A 12,069-nucleotide genomic window follows, 5' to 3' on the forward strand; every position below is an offset into this window, starting at 1 on the left:
GTACTATCCCATGTGCGAGTGAGGACTTACTTTGAATCATCCTAGACTCCAACCAGTCGGTATGTATGGCAGCCCTTGTTGGGGGCCTGACATGTCAGAGATAGAGTGGACACGGGTGCAGTGCCTGCAGATCCTCATGCTCTCACGGATGATCCAGGGGAAACCGTCTGTATCACATCACATCATTCAGGCCGAGTTTAGTGCTTCTCCACTCCAGCTAGATGCAGCCTTTCAGACCATCACATATCTACACCGGGTTAGATCATATGGGGACTGCACATCAGGGCGACGGAGGTTGCCATGGTTGGCTCTCGATTCCTCCATGAGGTTGGCAGCAGAGGTAGACGAGCGATGCTGGTATGCACGGACTCACAGATGGTTTGTGGGACTAGAGTTCCACATCGATAGGATACCTCCTTTTCAGTAGAGTTTAGATGCCTCTCCGGTACTCCCACCCACCATCCCAATCGGGCCACACACCAACCAAGTCATTCGAGAGGATCTCCTGCAGCTACACACCTTTAGGACCTGGTTGGAGCCGAGGGAGCTCCCAGTGAAGCTGAGTTTCTACAGAGATTACTGTCTTCGTATTTCAGAGGAGGGATTCATCACACCATGGGGGTACACTAAGCTTCATGTTAGGCCTTAAATGCACACCTAGGACCTAGAACTTAAATACATTTTGAACCATAGTTATATTGTGTGATCTGAAAGGGTGCATATGAATGGTTGTACCCGTTTTTGTAAAAGGAAGGCTGTGAGCCTATTTTGTAAGAATCGCTTATGCGTAATGAAGTGGATGAAACAGCAATTTCATTATAGATGTGTTTCTCTCTGTTTTCCTGTCTTCCTGTCTTTTGAGAAAACATCTGTTCTGTAATAAAACAAAGCATCTGTCTTTTGAATAAGATGCGTTGAATATATTGAAGTGTGGCGTTGCGATGAATGAAGATTGGATGTTACAGGAAGTCTGTTTAAAGTTAAAACAGAAGTTGTGAGAGTGATAATCTGTTTCAGGGGATTAAACATGTTAGTGATTGGGGTCTAATTAATGCCCTAACACTTCATATGCCTCACTCACTACGGATCTCCATCAGACAGTTTCGGGTATCATCACACCGCCTCCGCATAGAGAGCGGTAGAGCAGAGGGGATTCCGCTTATGCATATTGTGCGACTGTCAGGAGGTTGAGTCGGAGGAGCATTTTATTTTTAGGTGCCCAGTGTACTACGAGATCCGAGGTCGCTACCACTGCCTTTTTAGAGACGGCTCCGAGCTCCTTTCCAGATTCCTTGCCTACCCAGATCAGAGATGCCTCGCGGCCTTCATTCACGAGGGGGTCCGACACAGAGAGTACTTACTCAAGCGATGAGGCTTGGCCACATCATCAGACATCTCTCAGAGCAGGATCACAGAGTTCTTCCCATCGAGTGACATTGATCGTCCAGTCTCTAGCCGCAGACGTGACAGAGACCCTGACCCAACGATCGCAACATGACACATGAGACATCGAGGGGGGACACAAATCACTTTGGGGGACCTCTCGTCATTGTTTAGACCCGAGATACGTCCCATGGGAGTCATGGTGGCTCTGGTCTTGTGTCGAGCCTCGTCCAGGAGACTGAGACGCACGACACACCTTGACGGGCGTCAGCATCCCATCACTGGCTATGCACCAGCCAGGGCGACATGACATATGGAGGATTCTGCTCCGCTCCAGTCCTTTTCTTTTCTTTTCATTGTTACATCCAGATGTATTTGATTATGTATGATCAAACTTAGGGTCCAGCACGGGTGATGATGCTCGTTTCAGTAGCTCCACCCTTACTGTGATTTGTATCAGGTTTTCTTTCAGTCTCATAGGCCCATCGGTCTTTCGAAGACTCTAATAAAATTTCTTTCTTTCTTTTCTTTCTCTCTCTCTCTCTCTCCTCCATATATTCACCTCTCCATCTATCCCCCTCCTCCACGAAGCATTAAGACTTTAATTTGGGGTGTGATAACCCTATATGAGTCTGCCAGAGGGAGAGTTTGTGCTCCAAGTGGTCTATTGAATCGGGTTGAGAGCACGATAGGAGTGAAATAGGGCTGCCTCCTCTCATTGACTCTTTTTGGACTCTATATTGATGAGATCACTACTAGTTGACCTCATGATACAGATATTGCTATACGTTGATGGCATAGTCCTCATATCATCTTCAGCAAAGGCCCTAGCGGTCTTCTACACAGAGAGAGACCTGATAGCCAACCTTGGGAAGACCAAGGCTATAATCTTCAACATCTCACACGCAGTGATTCGCCGACATAGTTTCACTTACCGAGGTGAGCCAGTGGAGATAGTGTAGTCCTACACATACTTAGGAGCGACCTTCATAGGACCCATCTTCACGATGACTCAAGCAACCATGGCAGGACTCACATGGGGATAGAGTGCTTTGGCCCAACTGAGAGACGGTGTTTTCAGGCACAGTTTTTGGATCCATTGACGAGGGCTGGCTCTTCAACACTTTAGGGCGGCCGACTGCCATGTATACAAGACCCCTTTGGGGGGGTGATCTCTTGAGGATAGAGTTGATGAGAGACTTGAGCGGCTAGAGTTGAAGAGAAGAGCCTTGGTCTGAGGGTCCTCGAAGTGGGAGTGAAAGCATTGTCTCTCTAGCCGACCCAGTGAGACGTATCCCTTGCTCAGTCTGGCCTGCATCGCTGGTCTCATCGTGAAGATCGGGCCGGAGAAGATGACCGCCAAGTAAGTGTATGAGGATACGATCTCAATTGGTGACCCATTGAAAGTAAAAGTAACCTGCTTCCGTTGCATGTTTGCTCAAGAGGTGTTAAAGATCATGACCTTGGTCTTGCCAAGGTTGACCTCCAAATCATGGGATAAACAAAAAGCCTGCAATGCATCCAGGTGTCGCTGGAGCCCCTCGGGTGTGGACGACAAGAGTGCCACATCATCTGCATAAAGAAGAATCTTGATGATGATCCCAGCAAGTGAGCAACCGGCCCCTCTGAACACCCCCATGAAAGTCTCAAGCTCATCGATGTAGAGGCCAAACAAGGTCAGTGATAAGGGACAACCCTGTTTGACCCCTATGGTACTCAGGATCTCATCTGTCCAACCTGCGCATGTCCGAACTCGGCGTGGGACTCTCTCATATAGTGCCGTGACTGCCCAGATGATCTCTTGATCAAATCCCAGTGTCTGTAGGCGTGTGGTTGAAGGAAGAGTGAGGTAGGGAGTAGGGAGTGCTGGAGGCAGGAGCTTTGTTAGTTCTGAGCATAGATGTTTGTTGAAAATAAAAAATAAGGGAAGTATCTACTAAATCAAGAGACAAAAAAAGGTGCTTGAGTGAAGAATTCACTTGACATGCCATTATGTTTAAAGAGAATCTATGTTAATGAGCTGATCAGATAGGAGATTTGAGGAATCCTAGAGAGAGAGAAAACTTTATTAAACGTCTTCGGAAGTCTGAAGACGAAAGGGTCTATGAGAGAGAGAGAGAGAGAGAGAGAGAGAGAGAGAGAGATTTCTGTTTAACTCCATAGAGCTTAGCTTTCACATTTCGGTCGTGCAGACTTCTTCAATGTATAGCATAATTTTCAACAGGTACTATTATATCAAGTCAATAATCCCTTTGATCAAATAGTCAACAATGCTTCACTTTTTCCTTTTCAGGCTTTTGTGGTGGGCCATGATTGGGGTGCCTATATTGCTTGGAACTTATGCTTAATGCGGCCAGATCGAGTACAGGCCCTGGTGGCAGTGAGTGTACCTTTTGGACCACGTTCACCTATGATAAGTCCTACCGAAAGTCTAAAATCTTCACTTGGTGAAGGATTCTACATGTGCAGATTCCAGGTTATCTATAATTATGCTACTAACACTTCTATTTCTCTCATCTCTCTTCCCTTCCCATCTCCCTAAATGGTGTAATCATGGAAAGACATGCGGTGCAAGTTGTATTGTGCCTTATATCTAGAACAATGTAAATGCAAGTCTGACATGAGCACATTACTAACCTGTGAAAAGTATTTTCTCCCAAGCTGCTGTGTATGCAGTTGCTTGCTCATGTTTTGAAGAATGTAAATGTGAATCTGACATGAACATATATTTTACGTGTGAAAAATATTTTCTCCCAAGCTGCTGTGTACTCTGAAATTTTATACTGTCACTTGCTTTATTTGTAAAAGACCCTGTGCTTTTGGAATAGGGTAATGCATTTTCATATGTTGCACAAGATGCAAATGCAATATTGAAGTGCTGTCACATTTGTAAAGGCATGCTTTGTATCAACACAATTATGTCCTTGTCGAGAAAATGATGAACATGGAATATGACATATGTCAGTGATGAGGAGGAAATTATAGTTATATATATTGAAGTGCTGGCACATTTTAAGGGCATGCTTTGAATCAACACAAATATTTCTTCGTGGAACCAATGATGGACATGCGAAAATGATATGAGTCAGTGATGATTCAATGAGGAAATCACAGATCAGCTAAATCTCTGCAATCACACTCTTAGAAATTGAAGACTGACTAGTTCTTCTCATTGATTTTGAGGATCAACTTTGACTTCCAATAAAGCTATACCTTAGCCTTTGTATCGGATGCATTCAAGGTAAAGGTGCCTAGCGTTGATCCCATAAGTTTCTCTCTCCTTGTTATTAAGTGATGAAAGAAGCAAAGTATCTTGAATCAATGAATCTTTCAAAATCTAAAGAAGCGAGTATGCAAGAATTCAATGAAGAATGATCTGGTGTGATGAATAGATGCATTGCAAAGAAATTTCAATATTGTGGGTTATGATACCCAGATGGAGCATGATGGTGCTCCTTCATGATTATAATGTTCAGATGCCACCAGGCAGGTAACACATGGCTCCCATTTTTAAGACTCCATATAACTAAATTCTTATCGAAAGTAATTTAGACAGATCTCCTAACTTTTTTGGAGTTTCGCTGCTGAGATAGGAGAGTTCGTGGCTTCCTAGCCTCATCCTTGTAGTTTGCATGCGATCTGGGGTCTGGATTCTCTGCTTCTTTGTTCTTTATTGGTTCTAGCCTGGGATTGCTCTTTTATTCCAGACATCTTGAGTTGGACCTCTTTCTTCCAGCCTAGAAGTGAGTTGCCCCCATAGAGGCTGTTATCTTGTTTCACCTTCCTGCATGTCAGGAGAAGGTGAGGCAAGTTTTGTTTCCTCCTTTCACTTCAGGTCTCATGTCTAAGAACAGCTTAGTATCTTGGACCATGAATCAAGCAGCACTTCCGTATACCAATTGCTTGAAAATGTTTTCTGTCTACGCCATGATTTGAATCTCCTCCAGAATTCTTGCTTTTCCAGGAATGTAAGATGAAAAGGGAAAGGAGATGCACTGATGCCAAGTTTTGCTTGATAACTGAAGTAAGATAGTCTTGAAATGGTATTGAAGAAGATTTTGGTCAACCTGAGATGGAGTGGAGAGTCTGAAGGAGTACTTGTAAACGACATAGCATTATTTTGGTCAACCTGAGATGGAGTGGAGAGGCTAAAGGAGTACTTGTAGAGGACAGAGCATTATTTTAAGCTTACTGAAGGTACTCTATCTCTAATTGTTTCTTGCTTCCCAGGTCATTATCAGGCTTTTTGGGCTGCACTTTCAAAGAGCTCTCTGCAATAGATTTTGGTGTGTTGAACATGCTTTAGATTTTGGAGGATAAGCTCGGAGGACCAGTTCAAGGGTTTTTTAACTTCATATCTAGGAGAGAGGCCCTCAGCATGGGAGAGATTTAATTTTGGCCAAAGCAAAAGTCAGTGTTTCAGATCCAACAACTTCTCCAGTTATGGCTTGTCTCTCCTATACCTGGTCTAGAAGATGATATAGTTCTGAGATACAAGAGGCATTGGATAGTTTTACGTGAGATCATGGGCAGTTCATAGTGGGGACATTCTGGGATTGTTCTCAATTGATTATGCCCTGTTGGCTGTTGAATCAGCCATTTTGCCAAGCACCAGCTGGATACCTGATTTTATTCTCCAAATCATTGACTTTCAGTCATCCAAAAAGTGAATTGGATGCAGTTCCCACGCACAGGACCATGGATGGCTTTTGGTGGTGATCACATGCAGTTTCTAGGGCCTGCCAGGATGGATTCTTGCTTGGTACAAGGAAGCTTCTTATCAGAGATAAAAGACCTTAACTACACAAGGGACAATTTGTCAGAGACCAACAGCAAAGGGCCTCAATTTGGATACTCTCAATAGCTTTTTAGTTTAGGATTGAGCACACTCTCATGATTTGTATTCGATTTTGCCATAGATGCAAAGGTTTCAGAGTATTTAATACCCTCACCTTGCTGCCACCATTGACCAACCTTGGTCAATGGTGGCAGCCACCATTGACCAACCTTGAGTTCTAGATTCTGCCTTCAGAGTTCTTCTTTATGTTATACATTATTTGGTGCCAACTTGCTCCTCTCTCTCTCTCTCTCTCTCTCTCTCTCTCTCTCTCTCTCTCTTACCAAAGGTACATGCCAGTAACTGGAATACTTCTCAATGAGCTTTTGTTACTCCTTGTCACCTCCTGGGTCCTTCACTGATTGTCTCTGAAAGTTCTGTCACATTTGAATCCTTCATGGGATCCGCCTACCAGCTGGCCCATTTATTTCTAAGACAGGGTTGAGTCTCCTCAACTACGATCTTCCCTTTATCCACAATTCTGGGCTGTTCAACCTATTATTCTGGCTATTCCTTCTCTAAATTAGAAGAGAATGTGGTTGCTGTTCGCCCTATTTACAGGGTTGAGTGTCATTTGCCTCATTAAACACATCTTTACTGATAATGAGTTTTCTCTTCTGCATATCATAGAGCCTATATGCCTTTTGTTCCTCTACACAACCAACAAATATGCAGTTTACAGACTTCTAATCCTTTTGCCTCCTCTGCTCATGTCATATATTGTGTATTCCTTTTGTTCCTCCACAAATATGCATTTGACAAATTTTGAGTCCAGCTGTCTCCTTTATTGATCTTGACATAAAGTGAAGAGTGCTACTTTGTAAGTTGGTCATCAGATGTCTCCTTCCTGGCAGTGATCTTGGAATATTTTTTCATGTGCCAGATTCAGGGCTGCACTCCCTGGCTTCAAAGCACAAGATGGATTTTATGGATGCTCACACCAGATTTCCATCTTCTCCCCTCTTGGTTGCGACTATATATCTCTATAAATTTGCTCCCGACAACTGATGCAGAAATTTTCAATGATATAGCAAAGGCCTCCTCCCGTTGAACAATATATATGCTGAGGATAAGGTGTAGGTAGAGCAAGTGAATGAGGATGGGCTTGAAGGTGCATGGTGGAGAGGGAGAGAGAGAGGGTAGGCTAGGGAGAGAGATAATAATACTCAAAGAGAGACATAATGAAATGGAAATGAAATAGCAAGAGCAATGAACAAAATGAAAGTACTCACATGTAGATCAAAGAGCTTGTAGGCTTGATACTTGATCGATTTGACACTAGACAAGTACAACTCTTATATAGAGCGTAGACACACATATAAACACCAATGCATATGGGATAACTCCCAATGTGACATGTGGCATCCATAGGACACACTAGACTAGAACACACCAAATTGACTCATCTTGACTCCATTTCCGAACACCCCCCCATGGAGGAAAGGTGAGTGACTACTAGAATGGAGCCAAGAACATGACAATGATGGTCATCGAACTGTGCAATGATGGCAATGAGGGTCTAGAACTAGACATGGCTCCCATGCTAACTCAGAGGCAAGTGAGCATGGCTCAGAGGCAGTGAGCATGGTATAGACTTAGAGGCTCACCTAACATGGGTCAGAGGCTCACCTAGCATGGGTCAGAGGCTCATCATGTAATGATGTATGACCAACTCAGAGGTCTAGAAGACCAATGCACCAACATCCTGGAACTCACATGCCAGGCCTGATAAATAGACTTATCAAAGCCAATACATGGCTCCCACAGTACATCCCCCTCTTGGCTTCAAGGACTAATGAGGGACATGGAGCCATACACAAGAAAATAAACAAATAAATACATCATTTTAGGACGACTATCCAAGGCAGAGGATCTTTATTGACTCAACACACATGATTTATTACATTCATTTTTGGGAAACATCCCAGGGCAGAGTACCCAAATAGAACATGTTTAGAAAATATATGGATCATAATCTCCATCTTCCTCTGGAGGGAAAGAGAGATGTCGTATTTCAACAATAAGAGCATGAACTTGTGTCGGAAGGTCGTCATCTTCATTTTCACTCGGGTGGCAGCTGCAACCCAATTGGCATGGTCCTTAGTTTGTTGTTTGGCAAGCTTCTGGTAGCATCAGTCCTCTGTATGACCAACCTTGTTTCAAAAGGTGCACTTGAGAGGCTTGAATGGCTTTGTCTTTCCATGTGCTGGTGTAGGCCAGGGTTTCCATCTGCTGGTGGAGGCAAGAGCCTTTGTAGTTCTGAAGAAGAGATTGGAGATTGTTTGTTTTAGCGATCTTTTTCGAGAAGAAGAGTCACCATATCATCAAAGGTAGTCGTGGCAAGCCTAAGTATTTCAAGAGTATGCTCAAAACAAGTGACTCCTTCCATACTCTTCATGAGGACAACCATTTTGTCCTCGTCATCCAGGAAACACTTCAGGCGGGAAAGTTGTTGCACAAGAAATTGCATTTTTGCTAAATGTGCACTCAAGGTATCACTATCATTTATAAAATTGCAACTTCAAGAAAACCTTGGAGGTTGTGATTTTGTTACAAAAAAGATTTCAAGACGCGCCCATATCGCCTTGGTCGTTGATTTAAAGTCGATATGATAAATCATAGTATTATTGAGGCAAATTTTGATGATAGCAATAGCTTTTGAGTTGTGTTGCTTCCATGTCTTGAGTTGTTGAGGATTTGTTGTGGGAGCGTCATCCTCAATAGCATCCCATACATTTTCTTTCATGAGGAGCAACTGAACCTTAGTTTGCCAAGTAGGAAATCCTTCCCCCTTAAACTTCTCCATGAGCAATGCGTTTGAAGAGAGAGAACTCATTGTGTACTGTGGGAAATGACAACTTCAGTCTTCAGCACTTTAGGAGCAGGAAAAGAGATGAAACTGAGGGCTGGAACTCAAGGCAGAAGAGGCGGAGGATAGAGATGTCATCATGCGGGAGATGGAGTAGCAATTTGGGGGCAAAATGAGGATAGCTCAGCTCATGTGGAGGATTAGAGACATTAAGCAGAAATAGCACACATAATGACGCCAATGGTCGATGTAGCAGCAGCTCTCTTCAAGTAGGTCGTTTCTTTAAAAACGGGCTCCAAATGAGGTCGTTTTTAGGGCGACCAGTAGTAGAAACATCTCCACAACAGTAAGCAACTATTTCCTTCACAAGAATGCCCCCAAAACAGCAAAAACGAGCTGTTTTTGAGCAAAAAACTAGTTGTCTTTTTCCTCTACGAAGACGCCGACTAATGCCCACAAGAATGGTGATGTGGGCAGCAAACCAAGCTCCATAGCTTCCAAAGGTGAGGCTAAGGTAGGAGAAGAGAACAAGATGGGGAGAAAGGAGTGGAAGGTAGCTCAATCATGGAGGACAGGACTCCTTTTGTGGGCTTCCCTCATCCTCTAGATTGAGCATGGAGAAGGAAAAAGTAGGAAAGGAGGCTCTGATACCACATGAAGGTGCATGGTGGAGAGGGAGAGAGAGGGGGTAGGTTGGGGAGAGAGATAATAATACTCTAAGAGAGACATAATGAAATGAAAATGAAATAGCAAGAGCAATGAACAAAATGAAAGTACTCACTTGTAGACCAAAGAGCTTATAAGCTTGATACTTGATTGATTTGACACTAGACAAGTACAACTCTTATATAGAGCACACTTTTTTTTTTTTTTTGGTGAAACTAAGAACATTATATTATGAAACATCCATTTTACAACAAGGCAGTGCTCGAGAAAAGAACCAATGCCCTATCCATCAGAAACAATAAAAGAAAAGCTGAATGCAAGAAACATCCAAATCTTCCTCATGCAAGGCATCAAATAAGGACTGCTGCAATGAGGCCCGGAAGAACTCATAAGGGTGCTGAAGAGATGAATTCAGAAATGCATGATTTCGTTGTAACCAAAGGGTTCATAAGGCCGAGTATTTGATCCAATGAAAGAAAAGAGAATACTGTGACAAAGAAGCTGATAATCTGCCAAACATCTAGAAAAACCTTGAGAACCTGTGTGCTGGAAATCTGAGAGATCAAAAATAGGAGATCTTGTCCAAGAGGTCTCTGGAATATGAAGAAAACTACAATAAGTGCTGAATACTCTCAGGAGTATGATGACATCTTGGACAAAGAGGAGAGGCAATCTTTCTTTGAGCCAATTTCACTCCCACTGGAAAAATATTAACAACACATCTCCAGAAAAAGAGTCTCTGCTTCAATGGCAATTTCAACTTCCATATCAATATCAATTTTCTTTTCCACCAAGTTAAAGACTTATTCAGATGCCATCAGATGCCAAAGAGAATTTGCATGAAGAACAATCCATGGAGGAGGTAATATCAATCGATAAGCCTGTATGGAAGTCAATAGATGCAAAGACTGAGAGGATAATCCTGGACTTGAAGACTGAAGATGCCAATCTTGTAGCCTGTCTCTTACTTTCAATGTTGGAATCGGTACCAAAGGAAGTAAGAGATCTGCAATAACTTTCCATATGGGTCTATGATGCATCACAAGATGGTAGTGTTGGCATGCTGCCGGAAAAGAGAGAATATGCCCCTGAGTATCTACCACATCGTCAATGAACCGGATGCCCAACTTCATGAGATTGTAAGCTCTTATTGGTTGTTGTACAGCAAGAGGAGAGTAAAAAACAGCACTCTAGTGAAGGCTTTTCATTCGAAGCGATGAAGCTATAGAAGCAGGACGGGGAGACCATTTGATGCGAAAGAGCACCTGCTTCCAAAATCTTGAATCAAGGCAGTAGAAAATGGACAACCAGGTATTTTACCTTGAAACTTGCCAAGTACTACTTCCGATGGATCAACTAGCCAATGCCCCATAAGCATTTGTGTGCATCTGGCCACACAAAAATGCCAACATAATAGACCATGGCTGCTCTTGCTGAAAAAAACCCTTGAGCATAGTGATCTTTCTTGCCAACACATGAAATTTGATGTTTAGAATATTGAAACCACCATGCATTCTTGGTGAGCAAAGCAGGTCCATTTTGAGAAACCTTAAAGCTTTTTTATGAAGCTTAGTTTTCCAAAAAATCTCCATGGCTTGAGACATAAATGAAGAGAGATCTCGAGATGACCAATTTAATAAAGGCAAGTAAAACTGGACATAAGCTAAAACAATGGACTAAACAATTCGAAGCGGAACATGCAAAGGCCAAGTGGAGATCTTCCAATATTCTAATTTGTCCTGAATTTTGTTGAATACCCAAGACATTTGTTGCTTATTTTTGATTTTCCAGCCAATTGGATAACCCAAATGTCTTACTATGTTTTCTGGATGAATAATCTGACCTGGCCAAAGGAGAGCATGCCAGTCGCAATGCTTGAGAGGCAAGAGTTTTGATTTCTGAAAATTAATTTTTAGACCAGCTGCCAACCCAAAATCAGAAAGGGTATCCATCAATAAGCGAAGCTCCAGAGGACAATTCTTTGGCATGAAGAAAGAATCATCTGCATAAGCCTGTGCAATGAAAGGCCGTGAGCTAGGAATTTGAAGCCCCACTAACTATCCAGTATCAACCACATGCTCCATATAAAGAAGCAAAGGATGTGAAGCAATAGCATAGAGCAAAGCATTGAGAGGGCATCCCTATCGAACTGATCGTCCCAGAGTCCAAGACTCAGATAAATGATTCCCTATAAAGCATTGAGCAGTGGAATCTGAGTAAAGCCAATATATGACATTAACTAGCTTTGGCCCAAAACCAAGTCTAGACATGATTTGAGAGACATAATCCCACCGTACGGTATCAAATGCCTTTGCCACATCTACCTGCATGACCAAAACATCTTGAGCTGAATATTTAGCATATTCCATTGCGA

General features: G+C 42.8%; 1 protein-coding gene across 3 annotated transcripts in view; it reads left to right on the top strand.

The window, feature by feature from the left end:
* LOC147896060 (epoxide hydrolase 3-like) overlaps window positions 1-12,069 on the top strand; it is a 101,621-nt gene that overhangs the window by 77,568 nt on the left and 11,984 nt on the right. For 2 of the 3 annotated variants that reach the window (XM_087383071.1, XM_087383073.1), the window contains one exon: window positions 3,677-3,859. The exons of the other annotated variant lie outside the window; for it this stretch is intronic. In XM_087383071.1, coding sequence (XP_087239197.1) covers window positions 3,677-3,859 — 183 coding nt within the window. The remainder of the gene's footprint in view (window positions 1-3,676; window positions 3,860-12,069) is intronic. 3 annotated transcript variants of the gene reach the window in all.

Source organism: Dipteris shenzhenensis, chromosome 12, assembly GCF_047967505.1.
Source record: "Dipteris shenzhenensis isolate YYH24624 ecotype China chromosome 12, Dip_SZ_1.0, whole genome shotgun sequence".
Lineage (NCBI taxonomy): Eukaryota > Viridiplantae > Streptophyta > Polypodiopsida > Gleicheniales > Dipteridaceae > Dipteris > Dipteris shenzhenensis.